The sequence below is a fragment of the Theobroma umbraticum genome, unplaced genomic scaffold, assembly GCF_002168275.2.
Source record: "Theobroma umbraticum cultivar Fairchild unplaced genomic scaffold, ASM216827v3 scaffold_4.1, whole genome shotgun sequence".
NCBI lineage: Eukaryota > Viridiplantae > Streptophyta > Magnoliopsida > Malvales > Malvaceae > Theobroma > Theobroma umbraticum.
This window is the reverse complement of record NW_018397258.1, coordinates 1,440,239-1,467,687: the sequence shown is the minus strand read 5'-3', so window position 1 is coordinate 1,467,687 and position 27,449 is coordinate 1,440,239. Positions and strand designations below refer to the sequence as shown.

The 27,449-nt window shown below is 35.6% G+C and overlaps 3 protein-coding genes across 3 annotated transcripts; 2 read left to right on the top strand and 1 right to left on the bottom strand.

Annotated features, from left to right (window-relative positions):
- Nucleotides 1-3,281: 3,281 nt before the first annotated feature.
- GOS12 (golgi snare 12) lies at nt 3,282-7,027 on the top strand. Its single transcript, XM_021424578.1, has 6 exons — nt 3,282-3,710; nt 4,009-4,196; nt 5,188-5,277; nt 5,368-5,439; nt 6,557-6,686; nt 6,766-7,027. Exons 1-6 carry the CDS (start codon nt 3,578-3,580, stop codon nt 6,861-6,863), a joined length of 711 nt encoding a protein of 236 aa, XP_021280253.1. The 5' UTR covers nt 3,282-3,577; the 3' UTR covers nt 6,864-7,027.
- A 4,207-nt stretch (nt 7,028-11,234) lies between these two features.
- AFO (Plant-specific transcription factor YABBY family protein) lies at nt 11,235-14,131 on the top strand. The gene is made up of 7 exons (XM_021424523.2): nt 11,235-11,653; nt 11,790-11,942; nt 12,075-12,195; nt 13,007-13,055; nt 13,244-13,319; nt 13,502-13,576; nt 13,705-14,131. Exons 1-7 carry the CDS (start codon nt 11,558-11,560, stop codon nt 13,771-13,773), a joined length of 639 nt encoding a protein of 212 aa, XP_021280198.1. The 5' UTR covers nt 11,235-11,557; the 3' UTR covers nt 13,774-14,131.
- A 4,526-nt stretch (nt 14,132-18,657) lies between these two features.
- LOC110413634 (DUF641 family protein (DUF641)) lies at nt 18,658-20,955 on the bottom strand. Its single transcript, XM_021424521.2, has one exon. The coding sequence runs from the start codon at nt 20,715-20,717 to the stop codon at nt 19,296-19,298; it is 1,422 nt and encodes a 473-aa protein (XP_021280196.1). The 5' UTR covers nt 20,718-20,955; the 3' UTR covers nt 18,658-19,295.
- Nucleotides 20,956-27,449: the final 6,494 nt, after the last annotated feature.

The following is a 27,449-nucleotide window of genomic DNA, read 5'->3' as shown; positions in this document are numbered from 1 at the left end:
AAATTACTAATTTCGGTTGAGCCCAATAGAATTTTAGAATGCGACCTTAAACCCCAACCTGAAAACTCACCGAGTCTAATTCCTTGTTTTCGAAGCCTTGCCCAAAGTTTTAAAAAATTAGTGCCCAAAGACCAGCCTTAATCAATGCACGTAGGCCCAAATTTAAGCGGGCTTCAGTGGTCAAGCCCAATTACCAATGGGCCGAATCAGAGCCAACTAAATCCCCCCAGGCCTGACTCGCATGTTAAAACAAAATTCATGATTTATTATAATTCACAAAAGGTAATAATTCGATATTGCTTTTTGATCATGGTGCAAACAAATTATAATTATTCTAGAACAAAAAGAAAACAATTTATGACTATTCTGCAAATGAACGCTACAAACTAAATGAAAAAAATTGTATAATTTTCTTTCCCATTACTTTAGCAAATACACTGCTCTCATCCAACGGAAAGGGTACTTCACAATCTCTTACCGTTAATATAAAGATGACACTGATTACTTATTTAGCCAAGGAAACACACTGGAAAATGAACGTTGGTCGACTGTAAGAACTTCACTCCAGTTTCTGTTCATGCATGGAATATTCATTTAGCAAGAAACATTCATGTGTTAGGCGTGTCGTGATTCTCTATCATCTAACAGATCACTTCTGCAAGACAACCAAGAAAGGTTGCACTGGCAAATGGCTAACTCGGGAGCAAAATGGTCATATGCCGACGTTTCTGTAAGAGACAAAACTTCAAAACACGACTATATATAGTAGAGATATCATGAAAGAAAAAGCACTGGGAATGCAGAGTTACCAAAAGAGTGTGCTCAAACTGAGCACTGCGTTTGCCATCTGCAGTAACAACAAGGGTTAGGTTTCGATTCTTGTATGCAAGATGTTATGATGGTGGATTGGATTATAAAAAAAAATGTTTGCTACAGTTCTCTAGCTAAGAAATAAGGTTGCCTTTAATACTGGAAATATGTTGCCTTTGTTGCAGGATTTTCCACAGTGCAGTTAAGCAGCACAGATCCCTTGGTGGAATTTGGAAGAGACGTTCTCGTTTCAAAGGTCCAGGGGGATATAGTTATACTTGTTGGAGAGAGTTTCAAGTTATTTCTAAATGGTGCAAGAATTGGAAATTTTGCAGAAGGCCAAAGCACTTTAGACCGAGCCTATGAGCTAAGGCCACTCAATTATGGCAGCTAAAGCCCTAGCTGGTTGATCTGTACATTGGCAAATCTGCGGTGCCTGTTCATTTTCATTTCGCTATCACTGAAATGCAGCCTACACTAAAACTGAATAACTATAGCTTTACCAAACAATTAGATTGATATCCCACAAATAACTATAGGCAAATAAACTATGATGGATAATAAATGAAATAGAAAAAATTAATAAACAAATAAAATAATATAAAATAATATAAATATTTGAATATTTGACTTGTTAATTAATGTATTATTTTTTTATTTAAAAAATAAGATTCGAATCCTATCTCTTTCAATTATATAAAAATAAAATTAATATAAAATTAAGTTATATAGATATATACTGTATAGTGAGATTTTAACTTGAGATTTAAAGATTTTAAAATATTTTCTTTATTATTGAGATAAAGCCTCTTTGATAGTAAAAGGATATGAACATATAAATAAACCCAAACTCTGAATTGAATGAAAGATTAATTCAAATTTAAATCTTTCAAAATTGAACACCAATTCAACTAGTCATTTTATATACTGGGTGTACGAAAATAAATCATGTTCTTTGATTGGGGTCATTGTTTGGATCTTGCTTCAAGCCTCCAAATTCATAAAATCAATACATAAGATTGGTCACGGTACTGGAAGGGACTCAAAACAATGAGAGAGGTAGCTTAGGCTAGAGATTTTCTTCTCGGAAAGCTTAAACGATGGATGTGAATGAGCAGGTGTATCTGACAATTATGAGCTAGGAAATTAAATTACCTCTAGATATCAATGATGGTGTTCGTGATATTGTGTAAGCATGACGGAACCCATCACTTTCTACACATATTAATCATAATGAAGCATGATCACCCATAACTACATACTATATGATTGGTATTAACAAAATTTTAGGTCGTTCAATTAATTGCAGTCGGATTCAGCTAATTATGTGCCTGTGCTAATCATGTGGCAGGAGGTTTGCGCATGTCAGAGTCCTCTAGAAGAAGACACGATACTCAATTTTCTGGCATTAATATTGATGCGATGGCAACTGGCAATGATGTTTAGTTAATACAGAATGATCACAAAGATGTAAGAAAGAATGTTTCTACATTTCAGCTACGTAATTGTGGAGTTATCACAAAGATGAGAGAGTATGTGAATGACATGAGCAATGCTTTGAAAGATAAGGTTATTGCTTTGAACTTTCAATGCATTGCTCTGCTGAAAAACGTACTAAACTGCCACTGAAAAGTTGCCGACGGAATCCTCCAAAGCTAGTTTCAACTTGATTTATGGAAACAATTAGTTCTGAAAATCAATTTAGTAAGGAAAAATAGATAGGGTGAGACATTGGAAGAAGGCCAACCGGGAGCAGCATTTGGTCCATTATGGTTCTACCCATTTTTCTGGTCACCGAGGCCGGAGCGCCGATCTTTTGAGAGATTACAACCCTTGTTTTGTTCTTGGTTTGGGCCATTCTCGGTTCAATCAAAGCTTGGATTGGGTTAGAGCCGTCCCCAATCCGCTTCTCCAAACGGCATAGATCTTATTATCCTTTTACAAGAATGTCAATAGGTATTCCTTATTCTTTAATTTTTAGATATTTTATCTTGAATTATATAAATATTTGATTAATTTTTTAAAATTATTATTCATATTCAAATATCTTAAAATTATTCATTATATCTCCGATTAAAATAAATTTTTATATATATTATAAATAAAAATTCAATTAATAAATTAAAATTTATTCACAAAAAATAAATCTAATTTTTATTCAAATTCGTAATTTTATTTATCAAATTTATAATCTTATTTAATCAAAAATAATATAAAATATCCAACTACAAGATATCCATTGTTATTTTTAAATTTTTGACATCTAACCGCTAACAATTTCTCACAAAGTTAAATTCATTACCAATAAAAAGAAAAAAAAAATTATGTTTAAGCACGTCATTATGGATGGATTGTTCTTATCAATGTTCTTTCTCACTCCTAAAAGGACCACAAATATTATGTTTCAAGCAACTTATTTAATTTTACTATTTTGACTAATCAATCAGGCCCAGGCATATCTATTCTAGATGTTCATGTTCAATTCAACGGTCCGGATACAATCTCCAACAAGCCAAGTACCCGTAGGAGATCCACTCTCCCTGAGAGAAACAGAAAAACAAAATAGGAAGATCGAAATCGAAAATCGAAGCAGAAGAACAAAATCAAGTAGTCCCAGCACCCAGCAGCATTTTGATTTCTCCAATTGAATGAGGGTTACTAACTGTAATAACTGTCTCCACCGTTGGATCCACATAAGAACCCAAGGCCAATAAGAGGGAGAAGCTGAAAAGTGCGAGGGATCCGAATCTGAAGAACAAAGATCCAAATGACGGATCCGATTCTGGATCTACAAGAATCCGGTTGGGAGGAACTGAGGAGAGAAGCTCGAAAGATCGAAGGCGATCTCGATGTCAAACTCTCTTCTTATGCTAAGCTGGGTGCTAGGTTCACCCAAGGAGGTTTGCTCATTTTCCTGCTACCTTTTTCCATTTTTCTGTCCCTGTTTTGAATTTCGTTCCCGTGATTGTTATTTTCTGTTATATGCATTGCATTTTCGATTTTCTTTTTGTAGATTTCTGAAATTGTGAAGAAATCTGTTGAAGAACTGAACAAACTCTAAGAGCTAAATAGATTGGATTTGTTTAAAACAGAGAATTGTTTGTTGTTAAGAAGATTTATTCTATTTAGGAATCCATAGGAATACGGTGAGCTTGCTTTTCCTTTGTGATGATATGTACTTACATTTAAGTTATTTAGATACTGGTTCGCCAACGGTTGGGTCAAGCAGGTCATGGAAGTCTATGGAAATGGAAATTCAATCATTGCTTGAGAAACTGCTGGACACAAATGATGCTATGAGTAGATGTGCTGCATCTGCTGCACCGACTACTTCAGTGACACAGAAGCTTGCAAGGCATAGAGACATACTACATGAGTTTACTCAGGTTTATTCCACTTGACTATGGTGTAATTCTTATCTAGACTTGTTTTTATAAGTCAGATTTCCACGTTTATTACCAAGTATTATGAGCCTCAAAGAGATATGAATATTTTGTGATATCTTGTCCTACGTTCAAATTATGAGTGTAGCAGTCACCTTTCTTCTAGGGCGTAGAATAGTCCCACAACTTCTAATCATTCAAATTATTTATTTAAGAGTTCATGGTCCATGATTTTTATTTGCTTGATAAATAATTCAGGGGAGAAAATATATAGTACAAGCAACAAGGTAGCATTTGGTCCAAAATTCTTGAACAAGAGTTGGATTTTTGTTTATTGCAATGCATAAGTATTAAATATGGTATTGTTTTTATTGTTGCTTTCCATGAAGTTCTGAAAAGATTTTTGGTTCATGGTTTTGTTTTTAAATAATTGATAGCTTCATATCAACAATTTAATACAGTTATAGCAGCTTTGGAGCTCAAACTTTGTTATAATTTCTTTCGTAGGTTATCTGTTCTGTTTTCTATATGTGTACTTAAAGAAGCATTTTTTTGTCCATGGACAATTGGGAATACATGAAATCGCTTCCATATACATGAAAACTTGCTGTAGGGATAACATGTGATTTGCAGTCTTGTCGTGTTTGACAACTAGAAGTGTCCTTATCTACTCATTTCGAACCATGAGAGAAGTGGAAGAAGAGCCTTGTAGTATCGCTTTTACCTGTTACAGATCCAACTAAGGCCCAAATGCATTCACTAGCTCTCAATTTCTGAACTATATAGTCCTCCCTTATGCATTTACACTGCTGTAGAACCGAAACATAGGATTTCTTTAGGTGCTTTATTTGCTATTCTGGTTCATTGCACTATAAATTAATGTGCCCATGTTCCATGGAATAACCCCTGATTATTGCTGCTTTTAGATGTTTATCATTTGGACAAGTTGATTAGTATTTCTATCCTTTTGGAGTAATGATATAAATTTTGTTAGGAATTTAGAAGAATCAAGGGAAATATAAATTCAATGAGGGAGCATGCAGAGCTTCTGAGTTCTGTCAGGGATGATATCAGTGAGTATAAGGTAGTCATGTGATTTAAACTCTGAACTTTGTCACTCTCATTGCTAGTACTACGTTGTTTCCCTAAGTTTACCTTATCTGCCTTCATGCAGGCATCTGGGAGTATGTCACCGAGAATGCAGTTACTCAGAGAGCGAGCAGCCATCCATGGAAGCATAGCTCATGTAAGAATTAAATGTTCTTTCTTTCATCAATGTGTATCTTGGTGCAAAGAACTTTCCCCTTTTGTGTTTTTCCAGAAGATGTTCTATCTTGCAATTACTTAATGGTTCAGAGGGGATGTTGATTTGGATGTGTTACACAATTACACTTAACAGAAGAAAGATCCTAAAACTAGTGATTTGGTTTGTAGAACCCAAAATCTCTATTCTCAAAATCTAAATCTCAGTTACCAGAAGCTAACTCAAAGTTTTGACAGAAACCCTTTTTATATGAGATGCACACACCTTGAATCAAGTCCATATAAATAAATGACAGCGAAGTCTGAAAATACAACCCCAAAATACATAGCCCTATTTCCTAAATTTTTGCCTATAAGAAGCATTCCTCCAGTTTAGATGATGGCCTTTGATCTGTTTGATTTTTTTTGGTTAATGATGTATACCCTTTTGCTACTTGATCATCACCACTACATGTGTGCCTGACTGCTTTCTTGCCATGGAAGGAGGAACTGGATTTAATTCAAACACTACGCAGGAGACTCATGACCCCTGAAAGTTGATTCTTCTTAGTGTTATTATCAGCTATCATAGTTGGGGATTTATAGCAGTTCATTCTTCATTCTAGGAGTGATGCCAGGGATTTTGCATCATCTGCATTTTCAGCTCAAGTGAAACATAATATGTGACTAAGTTCTAATTTATATACCCAAAAAGGAAACTTTTGTACTTGGGCTGGGAGGGGGGAAGGGGAACTCAATCGAAGTCCAAAACGGATCCTGTAACCTCTCTCGCTCTCTCTCTCGTCGACCAAAACTTGTCACAAACACACAAACAAGCATCCTTCTTTGCTTACACATCCTTTTTTATAGCTGTCCACAGGTGATTTAGGTTATCTTAAAAGCACTTCAGTTCCGTTTTTACTTGACAAGATTGATGTGACACATGGAAGGACACTTTAGGCTTCCCATGGGTGTCATAATATTTTGTTTTGCTAGCTTCAGTGCCATGTTACAAATCACGTTTGTATCTTATTTATTTTGGGTAGTTTTTCCCCTTTTCCCTATCTGTCAAAGAGTTATATAATTTCCATCTTCCTGACCAATATGTTTGCTTGCTATAGATAGATGATGTGATCAATCAAGCTCAAACGACAAGGGCAGTGCTGGGCTCCCAAAGAGCTTTGTTTGGAGATGTTCAAGGGAAAGTAAAACTTCTAAGTGACAAGTTCCCTGTTATCCGTGGCCTGCTTGGTACTTTTCAGTGTATCTTTATTATTGACTTTTTGTTCTTTATATTATTTATTACTAATTAATTCCCTTTGTTTTCTAGGCTCTATCAGAAGGAGGCGTTCAAGAGATACTCTTATCCTGTCTGCAGTAATTGCAGCTTGTACGTTGTTCCTCATTATTTATTGGCTCTCAAAGTAACTAGAGATGCAATTTTACTAATACCCAAATGTTGAAAGTGGTTGTGTTTTGCTAAGAGAATTTTGCTTATAATTTGTTAGAACAGATCAAATCACTCTGTAGCTATGCTTGATCACAGAAAACTTTCATCTTTGTTTCATATGCAAATCTCTTCGTTGCTCCGACACAGACGTTTCGTGTAGTCAAGGTGGTTCCTTGTCATGGTCCGATCGTGGGGTCAATTTCACTTTGTGGTCACGGGGTCTCATCAAGTATCTAGGTGCCTTTAATTTCAGCAATATGCTAGCTTTGCGAGCTTGATCTGTTAATTGTCGGGACACTGGCAAAGGGGCAGCGGTGACAAAAATCCAACTGGCATTTCAAACAAAATTATCTAAACATCATTTGCCATTGCAGCTGCTTTTTTCTTTTTAATTGAATATTGATTAGTATTAATATACTAGAACCCATTCACAGTTTTCTCAGTTGGAGAAAAGAAAAAGAAAAAGAATGAAGAGGGGAAGAAAACTTAAAGAGGCAAGAAGTGATCAGAACTGGGTCAGTAGATCCTGAATCCTGCTGCACCTGCAGAGGGGGGTGGACTCTGTCTGAATTGAATCACAAAGCCAAATAAAAATCATACTACTACCAATTAAAGAGTGGGAGGGAGGGGGGTTGGGGAAGGAGTCAGTACAGGTGGCATTGGCAGTGCAAGCAAAAACAAAAGAAAAAGAAAGAGAGAGATGCATGTATCTTACTTTCATGTTATGTTGGCAACGTGCCTCGAGGCTACAGCCTGAGCGAGGGAGGAGCCCCATCTGTTTGCTTTGAGGGCTGATATGGCTGCCTCGACGCAGTTGGCAGTACGTACAACGTACTTTGTTTTCACAGTGAAACTGTTCACTCCCTACTGGCTACTCCGCTACTGCAGCAGCAGCAGCTTGAGATGCCAAAAGAGGCTACACCCTTCACCCTCCCTATAAATGTCATCTTTATTGGACTTCTACCCCATCACCGGACTCAGAGCTTCACCGAGATTAGAGTTCCCCCTCGCAGGCTTTTTCCAGACACTCGCTGGATATCTACCGCTCATATCTCTCTACTGTTTTCCTGTATTACTCTTAACTTATATTTTTTCTTATATCAAATGCCAGTTTCATTTTATTAATTAATCAAACACTAGCAACATCCATGCCTTTGAATACAAATCATTTTTTTTTCTCAGAACATAATTTTATAGAGTATGCTTTGATCAGAATTGAAATAAATATGAAATTAATTATTATTGCAAGAACAACTTTGAGCCCCCTTTTTGACTAAACAAAAGAGGGTTAGAAAATGGGTCAATGAGGGTTCGGTGGGAGGAGAGAGGAAGGCTGAACAAAGGGAAAACAATTTGTTTTATTTTTGGCTTAGTGCGGGTCGACATCCCAACAATCAGTGAGGAAAACTATAGGCAGGGAATGAAGTCATTTTCAGGTAATCTTTCAGCTAACTTCCATGTTTGTATATTGCTTCTCTCAACATGCTTTGAGCTTTATTCCAAAGCTATATTCAGCATTTCCTTTTTTTCTTTTTTGGTTACAAAATTTCAGAATTTTCTTAAATGTTCATAAAAGGGTTGGCTAGCTAGCGACAAATTCTCCATCTAATGGAAGCATTGAATGTGTCTACCTGCCATTTATATATACAATTGAATTATAGCATTATTAATGCATGCTCATAGATTTCATGTAAAATTGTCAGGGGAGCTTTTCAAAGAGAAAAATGGTGGATGGAAGAAGAGAAAGGGCATTTAGTCCAAGTGTCCAACCAAAAGATTAAAATAAGATGAGATGTACTTTGGAAGTAGGCCATCGCTCTCTGATGGGTTAAGGTTTTCATTAGAGTGTCTTTTTTTTTTTCCATTGAAGGTCTCCTTGGTCGGATCCAGTCAATTATATGTCTGAGTCCGACCTCCATCCTTGTGTCCCACAATGACTTTGAACGTACGAAAACGCCCATATGTCGAGAGCTATGTTTCAGCTAATATTTTTGTCTCCTTAACCCAATATCTGATGCTAATAATATATTATACTATGCTAGTATAGCATATTTATGTACGTATGATAAGTAGATTAATATATTCTTTTTACTAAGCCAAATAAATGCATTCAATTCAAAAAATCGTTGGACCAGGTAGATTAATGTATTTATTGGTATCAATACAAAAAATGAGGGTTTTTCTTTGAAAATTTCCGTTAGAATTGTTGCGAAATATGTGTTTTTTTACATATGTATCTTTAGGTTAGCATCTTATTAATCAATCATCTTAACAGAATTAGAGAAAAAGAACAACCCAATTAAACTTGTATGCTTCTTCTTCTAGAAAATTGACTAGTCAGTAGGTTAAAAGAAGGGAATGGAAATCACCCCATGGGATGTGTAATACATGAAAGGACTGGACCATATAAGATATATGTAATGGAAAATCATGGGTTAAAAAGGACCTTTGGTTGCTAAATTTGTAACTCCAGGGGCCACCACCAGCCATTGTTCTTGGGTGTGGCTCCAAAGGCATACCATTAACGTCCAACAGAACCTGCCAGGCCAGCGATGCCCTAACTACAGAGAGACATTCAAAGCCTGCCCAAGGCATCCATACAGGACCCACGGTCATTTGTAACTAGGTGACTTAAAATTTTACCTTTAAGGGCAAATCTGGGGAAAACAAAACCCTTTTGCACACATGGGGATGGATGGTGATAGTTTTCAAAAATGTTAGAGAAATGACAGCCATCTTTTTCAGCAAAGTTAGGGTTACTTTGCAAACATCTAGCAACAAAAAGTAAAACCCTCCATGGAGCAGATGCAGCGTAGGTATAGAGGCCTAACCAAATTAGCTATAACACCATCCAAAAGGAAAATAGAAAATAGAAAATCCATCTCTATGCAATGCAAGGACAAAAAAAAAGTAAATTCGATTAAAGGATTTCTGTCTTCTGTTGTCACTGACAACTACGTATCTCTGTACATGTGTGAGAGAGAAGATATCTGAGTGGTCAAATCGATATATCAAAAGCTTTTTAGTGTAATACTTTTTGTTTGATTTTGTTATTCTTTCTATATACTAATAATTTGGCAGTGAAATACTGAATTCCCTCCCAAGGAGGCGCAGAGTATCTGCAAAACGAGTCCTCTCTGCCTATTACCAGCTGCCTAATGTAGCAGGCATACCTATCCTGAAAGCTGCCGGCGACCAAACTATAACTATTTGTTACATTACGGGGTCATATGAATGTTTATGCAGTAGTTTTATTTTAAGTGTAAACCTTAATAATTCTTCATTTTAAAAGTCAAGTTCAAGAAACGGACTTGGAAGGAATCATCAGATAACAAGGTCAGAAACTAACGTGGCAATTACCAACCCCTTGAGAGATAAGAAAACCTGATGGATGACATTGAGAAATTTTTGCTTCTTGTTTTCTTTCATCTTGAACCCCACCGGGAAGTGCATTGGATTTAAAACCACCCAGGATGCCATTTTGGCATGTTGATTCTAGAGAAGTACTCTTGATGATCAGTATATGATTTTTCCTTATGAAATGATAGGACAACTCTGGTATATATGTGACACTCTATGTGCTAATATCTTCGATTCTATCACATCTTGGAATGAATGAATACGGATGTTCAATATCATGAGAAAATAAGTGACAGGTTCAGCTTCTTCCTTGGCTTTTCTTTGGTTGCTAAAATTCAGAGTCCTTTTTTCGGCTATTCTTTAAGCATTAGTGACTTTCATTTTATCCTTTTGGCCACGGCCGGTTAGATTTCACACGGTGCCAATGCACAGATTCTTTTTTTTTTTTTACAGGCTCTTAACATACAAAACCACCATTTTTGGAGGGGCATAGTAAGGAAAAGACAGATGAGTCCCAATGTGTAGTGAGGTGGGTACGTTGGATTGGAGGTGGCAAGGCAGACCAGACCAGGTTACACCAAAGCTAAAGTAAAATCTATAGAGGATAGGTGCCCGGCATTTAGGGCTTTATTTTAACAAAAGAGTTTTTACAAAGATATGATATTGTGGCCCAGTTGGAGACACCATGGAATTGTAGAGAACCGAGAAAGGGCTTTCACAGCCCCTCTTAACTGTGAAAACAACAAGTGAATGAGCCAAAGCTAATCACTCCCATGCACACGTCCCTTTCTTACTTCCTCTCCCCCACCTCTGCCGCCTCTGCTCTCTCTCTCTTACAAGAACACATCCATTGGGAATGCCAACCATTCATTTTCTTTTGCCCTTTAACCTCAGCCGTTTATTAAAATTTCCCTCTCTCCCTTTTTTTTTATCTCTACCGGGGCCTGTGTATGATACATCAATAACTTGTACAAACTATTGAAACTACAACCATGTACAAATGAGCCATATTTACAATACAACAAGTAGGGAGAGAGAACGAAAACACTTTCTGGCTCTGTTCCATCTCCTGTTATATTAGTAGTATCTCTTATCTCTCCTTGTTTTCTCTCTCTCTCTCTCTCTCTCTCTCTCGCTTTCTCTATCTCTCTTTTCTCTATCCTTCACCCTCTTCTTTGTATCTTTAGCAACTCAACAATCAAGAAGATCAGATCAAGGTGTGAGAAACCTATCAAAATCCACTGATCAGTCAATCTATCAATCAATCAAATCAAGGCCTTAATAAGAAAAAAAATTCAGGAAAATCAAAAGGATGTCGTCCTCATCAGCTGCTTTTTCACCGGACCACCTATCTCCCTCCGACCAGCTCTGTTACGTCCATTGCAACTTTTGCGACACAGTTCTCGCTGTATCACTTTCTCTCCCTCTCTCTCCTTCGCTTTTGTCCCCATTGTGTTTCGTTATTCCTTCCTCCAAACCCTTTTGGGCTTTTTTTTTTCTTAAGTTTTTACAATTGCATTCTTTTTTTTATCTGTATCCATCAGGTGAGTGTTCCTTGCACTAGCTTGTTCAAGACTGTCACAGTTCGATGCGGCCACTGCACCAATCTTTTGTCCGTCAACATGCGTGGCTTGCTTCTTCCTGCAGCCAATCAGCTTCACCTTGGCCATTCTTTATTTACCCCTCAGAATCTCCTGGTAAATACTATTCATTTTCGTTTGTGAAGAAATTAGGGTTTCAAATTCTACACTTTTCACACTTAATTCTCCACGCACTGTTCAAGTGTCCTTTTAAAATTTTGTGTTGGGTCACATTTACATATATGCCAGGAGGAGATCCGAAGTGCACCGCCGAACGTGCTGATCAATCAGCCAAACCCAAGTGACACGGTTATGCCTGCTATTCGAGGAGGAGTTGAGGAGATCCCCAAACCTCCGGTGGTCAACAGACGTGAGACTCTTCACATTTTGTTTACTGTCATTATTATTTTATGCTTTCACATGGTTTTTTTCCTAGCTAGAAATTACAAGCTAGCTAGCCACACCAAATCGATTTGGGTCTTTTTGTTGGAGAAAGTTAATATTGTATAGTTTAATTAGCCTTTTCAATACTCAGAATTCTCTACTCCAATTTGAGAAAGAGTTCAGGCAAAAAGTCAAGACCCCTATGCCTTACAAGCCTACTTCCCTAGTAGTGTCTATGCTTTCTTCTTTCTTGCTCTTTGACCTTCTTTTTTCCTTCTTGCCTATATGGCTGCAATACCACCAATTCGGCTGGAGATCTATAGCTATTGCTTAGTTGCATTGTTATTCTCATGGTTGAAACTTTTTCTTTTGGTTCACAAAGTTTATTTTCTTCAGACAACCTTTTTTTTATGGTAAAAAAAATCTTTTCTTTTTACTCAATTGAGTGATTCATTTGCTCTCTTCTCTTTCTGGGTACCTTACCATGAAGCCTAGCGTACAAAATGTCACTAGCGAGCTTCCAGTTTTTGTCCATGTACATATATCTGAAATTAATTAAGAAAGAGAGGGTTCAGGTTTCTCCCCCGGGAAACTAGATGTAAAAGAAGAATCCATGCAAAAGATAAATAGATAGATAGATAGATAGATAGATCTATAGAGATGATGATGAGGTGATGATGGAGAGAGAGAGAGAGAGAGAGAGAATGAAAGCCAACATGTTACCAAAAAAAGTCAGCGAGGTGATTTTAATGCATCTGTCTCTTTGTTTGTCTTTGTTCTGTCTGTTTTCTGTCCAGCTCCGGAGAAGAGACAGAGAGTCCCATCTGCCTACAACCGCTTCATCAAGTAAGTGATTTTACCCCCTCCCCTCTCGCTTCCAATTTACATTAAAAGTTAGATGATAATTCTTTACTACTTTATGGTTTTCAGACTTAAAATTAAGATATTCCATTTTAATCTTCTTTGGACAAAAGGTTTTGAATGAAACCATGAAGCACATGCATGATCTTGACATCTACCTATCAAATCTGCAGGGACGAAATCCAACGCATCAAAGCTGGGAATCCTGATATAAGTCACAGAGAGGCCTTTAGTGCCGCTGCCAAGAATGTGAGATCCAAGATTCCAGAATGTCTTTACTCTTTAAACATTTTCTTTTCCTTTTTTCCATGTCTTTGCTAAAGGCAACAAACGAAAGCTAGGGTTTGGACGTTTAGTCACTTTGGTGTACTATAGCTAAACAACGACTGCGAATAATTTTCATTTTTCAAATTTGTTTTTTTCCTTTCTAGTGGGCCCACTTTCCACACATACATTTCGGACTTATGCCTGATCAACCCGTGAAGAAAACTAACGTACGCCCACAGGTATTTCAAACCCTAAAGTTGTTCTTTCTTTTTCTTCCTTTCTGCTTTGGCCATTCAACCCTAAAGAACTAATCATCATTTCTCTTTTTCTCTTTGTTTGTTTTTGTTTTGGGGTCTGGTGCATGTAGGAAGGAGAGGACGTGCTCATGAAAGATGGGTTCTTTGCTTCTACCAATGTGGGTGTCACCCCCTTCTGAACAAGTGAAACTGTTAGGGTTTCTTTGTTTCTTCTCTCTTCTTCTTCCTGCTGCTTTTAACTTGGTGTTGTTAGGTTGTCTTATTAAGATATGTTCTCTTAGAAGACAGTTGGGGGTTTCTTTATTCTAGCTTGTGTTAGTACTTAGTATAATTATGGGAACGGATTTTGATGTCTTGAATTTCAATGTTTGTGGAAACCTAACATCTGGTCTACCACTAGAAAGAACTCTTATGAAGATGAAGGCTTTCTTGCTGATGAATTTATATGGTTCTCAGACGGTTAGCCTTATGTCATAATAGTTCCTTCCAATGCTCATGGTTAATCCTAGCTTAATATCTTTCAATTTCAACCTTTAATTTGTTTCTCCCTTTCCTTTCTTTCTTTTTCTGGTCCAATTCATTTCCTTAAACAAAATAATCGTGCATAAACATAAATAAATGCAAACACACATGCGCACATGCACATATACACATATAAATTCAATATCTGTAACTTCGTATAACTATAACAACATAAAAAAGCATATAAATAAATCACCGAATGGAACTCAGCATGGATTATTGATGCTAGTTAATATTTTTGTTTAGCTTAAACAACTCCATTGTATTAATAAAATGATTTTAAAAACCTCACAATATTTGCTGAGAAAAAAAAAATCTAATGGTTGCATGTAGAGGAAAATCGTGTTTTTTATTATTTATTTCATTAAAGTTGAATGTTTAATTTTCAATTTTCTATAATATTTTTGCTTTGTTAGTGAAACACATTTTAATTTTTACTTCAACATGTAAATGTACATTGTAGTGTGTATAACTCTGAGATCTAAACAAAGTTAACCAAACTTCAATTTACCCAAGTTTTATTCATTACAAATAACTTATAACCTAAATATTTTCTTTCAATTTACTATAATTAATTTATTTGAATTATTGCATTAAATGCATCTATTTAATTCTCTAAATACTATTAAAAAAGTGTTCATAACATATATATATATATATATATAGTTTTCTCTAGGAGAATAAAAATTTATATTCAAATCATCCAACGAAAATAAATCCCCAAAATGTCATACATAAGAATTTCCCTAACTCCAACAGGAGGAGAATGGAAAACCAAAAAGACTTTCCCTAACTCAAAGCTCCTACTAGCTATGAAATCTGCTAACCTATTACCTTCTCTATTAATATGATAAATCTTAACCTCCCATTGACGAGTAAGTAAACTATGTATTGCATTAATCAAATTCGAGTTAGAGCAAAGATGAGAATTGTATGAAGTTATGACCCAAGATATATAGTTCTTTGAAAAAATCATAACATGCGAGAGGCATTGTCATTGTTGTCACAGATATGATATAACTTTAGCAAATAAGATTTCATTTAAACGATACTTTTAATTTTTTATTAATTATTTTTTATTTTTTTATGAACAAATTTACTACTAACTAAAGTTAGCAAATAAGATTTCGTTTGATTAATTCCTTGAAATAGAAGAAGAAAAAGGCAGATTACTCAAAAGAGGATGTGCAATGCTAGGTTTCTTTTGGGTGGAAGCATTTTGCATGTTAAAATTAAAATTTTCACTTTTTATTTGCTCTAGGTTTCGTTTTTCTTCTGTATCTCTATATTTTTATCATATATCTGACATATAAATTTACAACCAAATACATCAAGTATCAGTATTCTTAGAGAGACAAATTTTATGACCGACAGATTAGCAAAAAGCAAGAGCTGTATCGTTCCCCTTCTTAAATATCTAATAAATACTTAACGCCTTTGAAAAAAAAAAAAAAAGCCTAGGTAGTTTGCCATGCCTTTGTCTATTTGATAGTATTCCATTTCCCTTTGTCTCCGTTTCTATCGGATTGAAGCCGAGCGTCTACATCATGCTTCCTCATTGGTTTCAAATATATGGTCATGATAAGCTTATTTTAGTACTTTCCGGGAGTACATTATCTTGTTGAGTGTTAAGTTAACCTCAGAAGACTATGGCCATGGAGGGAAAAGAAATCGCTGTACCCAAAAAAAAAAAATGTGGTGCACCATTGAAAAGGGTGTTCAAAGTTTCGTAGTCATAATTTATATATGCCAATTTCAATAAGAAATTATGTGCTTTTTTAATTAATAATTTCATGAAAACATTTAGATGAAGATGAGTGAAAACGAGAAATAAAAATATATATTGATAGTTCGATGAAGATGAAGCAAGATGCATTGTATTTTTTTAAAAATGAATTATTGTATATTGATTGATGGTAAGATTACATGAATGTCGCATCAAGTCTAACCGTAAATTAATAGACACGAGACCTACGGTATATTTGATTCACATAATGGAATAGAATAGTTATTTTGTAAAAATAGAATAAGGAATGAATATAATAGAATAGTTATTATATAATTTGATTCATGGAATGGAATAGGGTAGAAATTGTTATTATAACTCATTCTAATATTTGGTTAGTAGCAATAGTTTTGGAATAGTTAACTAATAAATAATAAAATGTTAATATTACCCTTTATTATAATTTAGTAAACTAGACAAAATTACTCATTATTATAATTTAATAATATTTTTCCTTTTTTGATCTTTTAATTTTATTTTCATTAAAATTTAAAATATTAAAAATTTATTATTAAATTATTAATACAATTTTTTATTTCCATTTCTTTTTATTATTTCTCTATTTGTATTTTCATATTTTAATCTTTTAATTTCTAATTTTCATTAAAAATTTAAACATTAAACATTTATTATTAAATTAGTAATATAATATTTTATTTTCATTTTCATTTTCTATTTGTAAATTGTAATTATTGTCAATAAATAGGGACATCTTTGTCCAATAAATTTTTGACTGTATTCCATAGTATGGAATAGAGTCATTAACATGGGGAGATGGGCATGGTTAAACCAATATTTTGGGGAATAAAAACCAACCAAACAAAAGAATAAAAATGAGAAAGGAAACAACCCCTTTTTATTAATGCAATGGTTGCTGGATTAATGATACTTGCTACCAAGTGAGTAAACTACATTGTCCCTTTTTAGGATTAAGTTCAAAGTTCTCAGTGTATTACAAGTCAATATAATGTCAAAATCAATATTAAACTACAGAATAATAACAAAGACAAATTTCACCAAACAACGGCCTTTTTATTATTCTAAATTTAGGTAAGATACTACATTGGGCTATGGTTTAGTTTTCTGAACAGTGGCATTTCTATTCCAAAGAGATTTTTTGGCTAGAAGGAAAGCATTCTAAGTTTGGACTTCTTGCACCTGACCCAAAAGGAAACCATAACTCTCGTAGGGCAGGGGCCTAAAAGGCCCATTGTAGTCACTGATCATCATGGTAAAGATCTGAACAATGGAGGAAAATGATGCTTACTGATAACGAAAGTTGCACAGAGAACTTCAAACCTAAAGGCAAGAAGCCCAGACCCAGACACAACACAACCAGACAAAAGCATAAAGGCTAATGACGTTGAGAATCCTAAACCGGGATTATCGTCCATGATAAGTCAAATCAATGCGCACTGAAATATTTAAGTGAATTATGGTGTCCACTGGAGTTCTATCTGACAGCATGGTTATAAAAGGTATATCAAAATGACCATAAATCCAAACACACAGATGGAGCTTCCTACCATATGATTAGAATCAATCATCAATGATTTAAGTAACAGAACACTGTGTCATCCTAGCAAAATGAGGTTTTTGCCGAGAGGGAGGAACTTGGAATGACACCATGGTCAAAGAGAGCAATAATAGACAGTTGAAACACAAAGCCACGCAGGTACAATAATACCAAGACAAAAGTACTGGACAGGATCTCAGTTTGAGCGAAGTAGCTAAGATATCATAAGCAGAGCGAAAGGACTTGTGAGGCCAAAGGAATCCAACAATAAGATCAGGACAAAAGGCATTAAATCATGACGTGCAAGAAACTTGTGGAGAGAAGGGAAACGCTAATGAGCAGGGTATATTTCAAAAGTATAAATCAAAAGGTATGCAACAAGTAACACTTTACAATTCATTGCTTTCAAACTTCAGATTAACTGGCTGGTGAAGTGATCCAGAGTTCCAGACCGGTGAAGTGAAAACAAATAAGGACTCACACTCATGTAGTTGCAACTTTCAGCTAAATTAAGGGGGAAAAAAGGGTGAATATGGTAGGCACCTTCATCAGGAAATTTCGCAATGTCTCATTTTGTCATTTGATGGGATTGACCCCATTCTTAGGCAGGTGTATGTGAAGAGAGAAAGAGTAAGAAGCAATTGGTAGATACAAGTTATTTGCAGAGAGTAAAACCAACAGTTGCACACTGAAAAGGCAAGGAAATATCAGCAAATGCAGAGTTACTTGTATGTATTGGGGCAACTGATACTGGTCTTCTTTATACTGTAAATCCAAAGACTTAGCACCGTAGATAAAATAGTAAATTAGAGAAACACAACAACACATTTCTTTTAGAGAACAAGTGCTCAGATTATAAGGCTAATTGGATAATATAACATTAAAAGAACATAAGAAGATCATTGTGTCTGAGACATCACATCAGATCAAAGAAAGGTAAATAACTGAGACAAGAAATGAAGAATCATGCCATATTCATTGCAGAACAATAGTTCTCTTAGCTGGTTTTCACCACATTTCTTTTTAAAGTGCAAGGGAGTTTAGAGTATAAGATGTCCACAGAACACTCACATAGCATACATTGAAGAAGGGTAGAAAATGAAACAAAAATAAATGCCTTGGGCAAAAATGTTATCCATCAATATGAATAAATGCATGGATGACGGCTCCAGATTCAATTGACCCAAGAAAGCAATGAAAGAGTTTCTATAAACACCCAGAAGATAAGATCTAAGTGCGTAATCCATGCCAACCTGAAGCCATTAAAAACTCAACCACATTTAAATAGCAACAGAGGTTTGCTCAACATATTTGCTTTAATCAAAGACACAACATAAAAAGGTGGAATAACACAAAGTCAAACTGTATAAGTAACAACTATGTGGATACACATTTGGGGTAGTATTTTTCTTGTGTCAGAAGATCTCACAAAGCTTAAAGCAAAAGAAAAGAAGGGGGAGAGAACGCTTTACAGTCATTTCTACATTGGACTCACAAGAGAATTGTAAGAAAAGAAATTCGCAAACTGGAGATGTAGTTAAGTATCAGAAGATAGCCAAGAAGCTGCCATACCACAGTCCACAGTCCCTCCTGAGAGAGCCCAGTGCCAAATGCAGAAACAGAGTTAGCATTTCTTTAGGTGTTTACATGAAAGGTATCTATCTTCTCAAGGACAATAAATCAAGGCAGCCAATAAAATTGCAACTTTGATCTTTAGGATTCCAGTGTCATAATGTCATTATAGTTTATCTACACTCCCAGCCTATCACAGATTGCAGCCAAAGATTCCAACCCAAAAACCCTTTGCTCCAAACTCCCTTTTACAAAGAGAAGTATTATTATAACTTAGTTCTCTACATGGTGCAATATTTGAGCAACTACCCTGTACATTTCAACCCACTTAAATAGACCTGAGACTGAATCACAGTCCTTCCGATTTTAAATCCAGGAACCACTGTGAACCCCACTTTCATCCTAGTTTCGCCTGGCAAGTTATATCTCTTGGTAACATCTTCCATGTATATAATTGAGAAATCAACTCCCCTTTCAACTTGAAATATCTCAACCACAGGATCAAACGAAAAGGCCAGCTTATGAAGTGTCCATATTGAACTAGCCATGTTAACAAATGACTCATAGAATATGCTCAATGACCTCCATGAACTCAGCACAACTTCATTTTGATCCAAATTACTAAATATTGATGACTCCATGGTGGGATGAATAAGATCTTGATACTTCTTCTCACAAAATCTTGAGTATTCACAGTTTTGGTTCCTACTCAGCAACTCCATCGGATTGCTAGACACATGCTCGAGCAATTGCTTCAATGAACAAGAAGCATTATTGCCATTACATAGAGGTTCATTTTCGTTCAAACCAAACCCTTCCAAATCAAAACCCCGAAACATCCCCAAACAAACATATGACAAAAATGCAAATCTATTGTGTCCTTCCTTAGCATAATCAATATCAGGATAAACCGAATCCGCCACCAAATGAAGATCCCACCCAGCTTTTCTCATCAAACCAATCAAAATCTTACTAAACTTATGGGTTGCTCTACAAGCATCATGCAGAGCAGCATAAAAAACCCTAACAGTTAATAGAACATCACAAGCTGAATTCAAATTACCAGACAATTTTTTGGATAATTTCGTGTTAGCCCATTGAATCTCAGCTAATTTCTTCCTCAAAGATGAAACTTCATTGTCTTTTTCATCAATCTCTTCTTGTAACCGGTTTGAGACCGTTTCCAAAGCTCTCAACTTGCTTTGATTCTCTTGCACTTGAGCTTCCAAGCAAGACCCAAGAGACAACCCAGCTTCACAATTGGGATTCTTTCGAATTTCCCTATAAAAGTACTTCAAATCAGACAACCTTCGGAGATGAGAAACCAAAGCTCTATCAGCTGCTTTCACACTTTCCTCCACGAACGGAACGTGCGAAGTTTGTAACTGAAGATAGGAAGCTTCAAACGAAGAAACTGCAGCAAAAACAGAAGAAATCAAAGAGTCGGCTATCTGGGTGTCGATGGTTCTCTTCTGGAAACTGTTATTAATCGAGGAAGAGGAATTCGGAGGTGGGTCGGGCTTGATGACGACGACCTTTTGGTCGGTGATGAAGTCTTCGTTGGAGTCGAGGAGGGAAAATCCGTCGGAGTCGGAAGGGTTCTTGTTGTTATCGTCGTCGTCGGCGAAGAACTCGAAAGTTTTGGTCTTGAAAGCCAAGGCGAATTTCTGAAACATTTCTGAGATTTGTGGGGTTTTCGGCGTTGTTGCGGCTGGATAGCCATCCATTTCTGCAATAGAAATGGAAAAAGGGAAAGGTTTTGTTTCTAGTTTTCCGTTTGTCCCTCCGTTCTGTTGCTCTCTCTGGAAGGGAAAGAATTGTTTGCTTTTGCTGAGGACAGAGGTGGAGTGCTGCTTTGCTTTTGGTGTTGTGCTTTGGATGCCGTGGAAGGAAGGTTTGCTGGACTTTTCCTCCTCGTTTTCACCCTGTATTTCTTTCCTCTTTTAGTTTTTAATTTTCAGTTCTCTTTTTCTTTTTTTTTAATGATTTTTAGGCCCCTCGTTCTGCTGACTTTTTTTTTATTTTAGGATTCTTTTTTTGATTTTAGGAATTTCGGGTAACGGTAAGAAGGCGCAAGGCTAGGATGACGATCGAGTATGTCTCTTTCTACGTGACGGATCGATCTGGTTTCTTCGTCTGTCTGACTTTTTGCTCATCTCTCTCCTTTGTTTTTTTTTTTTTTGGCTTGGGATTTGAAGGTTGACTCTAAGGTAGTGCAACTGTTACCAAGTCTCATATCAAATAGATAGGTAAGGGAGAAATTTTGACCCTATAAAAGTGTGTGATGTGCATTATTATTATAATTTTATAATAAATTAATCTAGAGAGAAAAAGATAATAATTTCATAATAAAATGATATCGAAATTATTTTTAAAAGCTTCAATTGGTGAAATAAGCAAGATGACTTGATTTGAAATAAGAGTGTTATAAATTTGTATAAAAAAATAAAACGAAATCTCACAATTGATAAAAGAGTGAGATTTTGAATTTATAGAAACAGATGTTTGCACATTTCAATAAGTTTTTTTTTTTTAAAGTATAATGATCTCATAACATTATCATAAAGTTGAATTGTTGGATTAATTTTGAAAAAATCAAGCAGATGCTTCTCACCTTATAGTAGTTCACTGGTAATGGATCTTCCATAAAATCATTATCTTGATTTTTTTAAAAAATAGAAAATACATATGATATGATTATTATTGAATTAAATACTCAATACAAATGTTCATACGTAAGATCTCATGTTCATCGTCTTAACCATTAGTAATAATCTATAATTGAATAATTATACAACTAGATATGATAAGAATAAGAATTTTATATTAATTCATACAAAACAAAGCCTCTTAATTGAAAAAAAAAAGCAAATAAATTACAAATACAACCAAAATAGAAAAATGGTGAGGGGTAACTCCTCGATTAGTGTAATTGCATGCAGCAACAAACAATTTGATTTGTTTTTTTCTTCTCAAGGGTTTGATAACTCCAATTCACCTCTAGGAATCTAGCTAATTGCTCCAAATTAATGAGTACAAGTTTCAATCACTACCAACAACAGTTAGAAAAATTTTTTTAGAAAAAAAGAAGATTAATGAGCTTTTATTGATCAAATCACATATGAGTTTGTTAAGCCTTTTAGTGTGGGAACACGTCTCCTAGTGGTGGTTAAATTATCAATTCGTCATTGATTGTTTAACAAAAGTGTAGGCAATTCATGTACTTTGGGAAATCTTTAATTCAACTTTTTGTTTAAATTTGCAGTCAAATATATATATATATATACATGAATATGAAAATGGGAAGAAGACCGAACTCCATAGATGATATGGCCCCCGGTTTAGGATAGTTGTCATCACATCAACATGACATCAAAACACAAGCACCCAACCCTAACTATACTCTCTCTCTTCCTCAACCCCAAAATTCAATGCTTATCCAGCTTTGCAACTACGCATTAATTTACACATTTATCAGACAAAATCATTTTTCTGCTATTTTTGATATAATCAAATGCAATACAAAAAGTGTCTTTCTCTTTGCAAATGCCTAATGGTATCTGGTTCCAATAAATGTTGAAATCATCTATCTTACTTGACGTCTTATTCGGTATTTTAATTTTATGTTTGAAAACTTTCTAAACGTTTTATATTAAAATTTAGAATTTAGAGGTTTTAAAATTTAAAATTTAAGTATTTGATAAATATCGATACATCTATTTTATTTGATATCTTGTTTGATATTCGTTTCATAATTTCATGTCAGTAATCTCTTAAACTTTTTATAATATGAATTATAGTTTATGATTTATACTGTAGAGTTTAAAATTTAAGGGTTTAAGATTAAAATTTTTAATTGATATATAAAATTGAATTCATAAAACAAAGTTATGAAAAGAGACATTGCAGTAGTACATCAAATAAAAACAGAGGATTTTTATTCTTGTCGATGAACTGCAATCATTGCTTCAAAGTAGCTTTACATGTCTTTCAAGCTTCCGAGACTGTGCATGCTTATTTTGGGAGGGTTATCATGCTAGCTTTAGCCTTTATGTAACTTTTGAAAGTCCTCGGATGCTTTTAACCGACACTTTGTAGTGGCTCACCTCATCCCGGGCTGAGGTCCCGGGATGGATCTTTAACGTTCTTCACAAACTAATATCAATGATCCAAATCTTACCCAGAAGATTGTTCTAAATGGTGTACATTTCGTTCCAGGGACAATCAAAGAACTGGAAATTAAATATGAAAAGATCAACCCAATGCAAATGCAAGCTCAAGATGAGACTCATGTGCATTGGCTGTACAGTGTAAGCAGTGGCTTACACTTTACACAATGTGAGAAAAGGAAAAAACAATGAAGTTTGAACAACTCTTTCTATTAGTGCAGACATGGTGCAACAGAATCTCCCGATGGTACTTGGTGTGTAACTCTAGCAAGAAACATCCAGAAAAGCCTTTTTAGGAGTTGGGTTGGGATTCCTTAAAGTAAACGGTTGACTGGAAAGAAAGGAATATGTGTTTGGTGGAAAATTTGCGCCATGATTGGGAAGTAGGTTAGGGTTTGTTGCATGAAGTCAAAGAGTGAGCCCATTGGTTGAATTACTCTTAAGTCCAAAGAGAAAATAACAGTGAAAAGAGGACGACAGCATCTTGATTAGCAGCAAGGCCCAGCTAGACCTTTTCTATTGGCACCTTAGAACACTTCTGTTTTCCTAAAGCAAGAATTTTATGTCATACTCCATATATTTTCTAAAATCTTATTTCAGTCAACTTTGTTTATTGCAATAAAGATAGTTAATTAATGACTATATTCTCAACTTATAGGCTTTCACTTATCTACAAACAGTATACAAATTAAGATCAGCTTTGTTCTCATTAAACATGGGATTCAGACTTGACTGCTGTCTGAATCAGCTGTAGCCAATAGATGGATTTGCTGAAGGTTTCTTGACAGTTTATAGTAAAGGCAAATGCTCAAGCCTGGCCACAACCATGAAACAAGGGGGACCACGGGGACTAATTTTTCATGATTCGATTGTTGGTAATGGCAAATCTCTGGCATGCACCTTCAGGCCACGGCAGAACTTTTCCCTTCATTAACCAACTAAAGTCGTATGAATTTGGTTTGGGGCAACCGTCATGAAATTGCTGAAGCTTTAAAATGGAATCTAAACTTCTCAAAAACCTGCACAGTTAATATATAGATGAAAATATTTCATTATATTTGATTTTCTTCATTGAATCAACATGGAAAGTTGGAATTCTTTTATTGAACTAAATACACAAAATCTATGATGCTTTATCTTGAAGTTATGCAGGGTTTGAGGTCATTCGATTTCGTATACAAATGTTTTGAACTCGAAGTGGCAGCTGCAACGTTAGAATTTTCTCTGCTAAGCTTCAGCAATCAGCATGCTTTGAACTTAAAGAGCTGTAACAGTCAATAAGGGAATAATTTAGCACGACTAATCATAATCTACCACATGTGACAGAGATTTCGTTAATCTTGTCGAAGTAATCATGGTGTCCCTCTAATTGTTTGCGCACTGACCTGCCAGCCAGATAGTCGGCGTACTATATTATTTTGTCAAAAGACCATATCTTAATCCTAAAGTTTTGATGCAAACTAAAAGAACATGCCCTCTAAAGAAAACATTTTGAGATAAGGTTTCTTTTCCCTTCTCTTAAAAGTCGATGACAGAAGTGTTAAGAAAAAAGAGTGGAAGTATATGAAATTTAAGAGCATATCTGCCAAAATCATCTGTCGATTTTGTATTAATTCCTTAAACGAAGAATGTTGTGGGCTGTTTGGTTTGGGTTTTTCATTATCTGTGGCCCCAATTTGCAATTCAATGCGCTGGGCTTATTGAAACCCAAATTGATGTGTAATTACCACATGGCCTTTTCTGATTTACGGACCAGTTGGCGTGGGTTAAAATTCATAGTTGGAAGTATGTTTTCAACTTGGATTGGGGCACCTCGAAGGAACTTGGACTTGTACAACCTATAATATTACCCACGAGGCGACAACCCTGAGTTGAAAATTGGCCAGGCCCATTTGCCCAAAGCTACTTCCGTTCTATACAAACATAATAAATCTCCCGGGCCATTACCTCCATCCCCACACCCTGCTCGAAGTTAATTTTCCTTCCTTTCCACGGAAGAAAAGGTTCACGCTCCTAGTATGCTTAGACATGGATAAACTCTTTAAATCCCTGAAAGGAGATAACAAGCAGCTTCTTCGCTGAACAAGGAACTGAAAGTGAGACCCAATCGGGCTCCCGCAACGCAAACGTTCTGATGGTCAGAAACGAGAGCTGTTCAGGATCAATAAACCACACCGTGAAAGAGGTAATTATGGAAGCAGAATCCCATCCAGTTGTCGTTCCGCCGGGCCAGAACAAGGCTCTTTACGACTTCGCGGAGATGTCACGGACACTGTACCATGCAGAAAAGAAAGTCCTTGAGAAAGAGGTAATCATGGAAGCAGAATCCCATCCCGTTATCGTCCCGCCTGGTGAGAACAAGGCACTTTACAACTTCGCGGAGATGTCACGGGCACTGTCCCATGCAGAAAAGAAAGTCGTTGCGAGGAGATTGAAGACCGAACCGAGGAAGTTCAAGAGGAAACAACGAAAACAGGAGAAGATTATGGAGCTTCCGAAGAACGTCGATCTCGAAAGTTTTGTATGGTCCAAGGACTTATTGACCTTGGAAGTAGTTTATTAGAACGCTATAAGAAAATCATATCAACGCTCAGGAATTAAACCAACTTTTGATCACTACATCCTTTGGAATATTTTCTAGAATAAGATATTCTTTAGGTTCTAATTTTCCAAGTCAAAGATCTCGATATCCTTCTTTATTGATTGGAGCTGTTTCCCTATATCTAGCGTGTGCCTTTTGAACATCTTGTTTGAGCAAATCTCTTCTCTTAATTAGCTAACTGATGACCGACTGATCCGAAAAATACTTTCAGGGGTTTTGGACCTTTCCACCTTGCATTTGTCACCTTCAATAGTTACTGTGCTAATCCTGGAACCTATGTTTCCCCTTTGTTTAATGATTATTCCAGGCCCAATCAGGATTTTCGTTTTCCTGAGAAGGGTGTGTGGAGGTTTCCATTGTTTATTTGTAATATATGAGTTTGTCCAAAAGGTGACACACGAGGATTTTTGAATGTTTTAAGATAACATGAAACACATGAAGGGATGGGGAAGTTGTTTTTTTTTTTTTTGGTTTTGTCATTCATTGATCAATGAGAGAAAGTAAGTTAAATCCTGAAGCTGAGGAGCATTCACATAATCATGTCTGATGGTGAAACTTCGCTATCGTGTTGGCTTACAAGTTTTGTCTTTATTGATGTCCAATGCTTTCTCATTTAATTCTTACTTTCTTGTTTTGCCTGGCTGGATCGCTCTTAATTCTTACTTTCTCCTTTGAAAACTTTGTTCAAATACAAACTAATTTTTTCTTTTTTCTTTTTTTCACTTTTTATCCCCAAACTTTCAGACACACGAAAAAACTTCAGACTTGTCTTTATATTTTTTTGAACTTTGCGAGTCCTTGTCATCGAATATTTTGCTTCCGCTTTCCCTTGATTTGTATATGTAAAACGGTGAAACCAGCCTTCAGCTTTTAGCCTATAACTCTGCAACTATAGCCTTGGTCTAACGTCATAACTTTTGCTATACGTACTTTTCTTTAACTACTTCAAATTAAGCAGAACTTCACTACTTTTTTTCTCCCGTGCTGTTTTCTTTTAGCCTATTACCAAAAATTAAGCACGTAAAATGAGGGTATATTTTACTTTGTAAATTTATAAATGATGGGTCAGTGATTGAGTGGCTTGTTAATGTTGTCGATGTTAGCCAAGGAAGCTTTGAACTGTACCAATGTAGGTTGGCTACCAGCAAAGCCATAGCTCATACAAAAGTTTAAAGCTTACTAACAGATTCAAAGAAAAAGGAGCCTGTTAGCAATCCTTAGCTGATTTTTAGCTTAGTCATCTTTGGTACGAACCTTTTTAGTTGAAGATATTCATTACTTTCAATCAACAGTATCTCTTTTAATTTCACCATTAAAAGAAAAGACTCTTGCAGCTTTTTTCCAATGGCAGAAGTTAAACGTGGTATGTAGAAACACATTAACATGCTGAATCTAAGGGAAATGGTAAATCATTCCCGGAAAAAATACTGCTTTTATCAAGTCTTTTGTAAGTTTTAGCCAACAAGGACTGAAGAAAATAATATGGGTTTGGTGAGAATGTTATGATTCTTTATTTGATTAGGTATAAAGAAGTGATAGAAGGAAGATGAGATCGAACACGCGTGGATAATAGTGTTCAAGAACATTAGCTCAAACCTCAAAGGCTACTACCGTACCAATGTAAGCTTAGCCTGGCAAAAAAAATATAGAGCATGCTTTAGTAAATTCACGCAGTAAAAACGATCTGG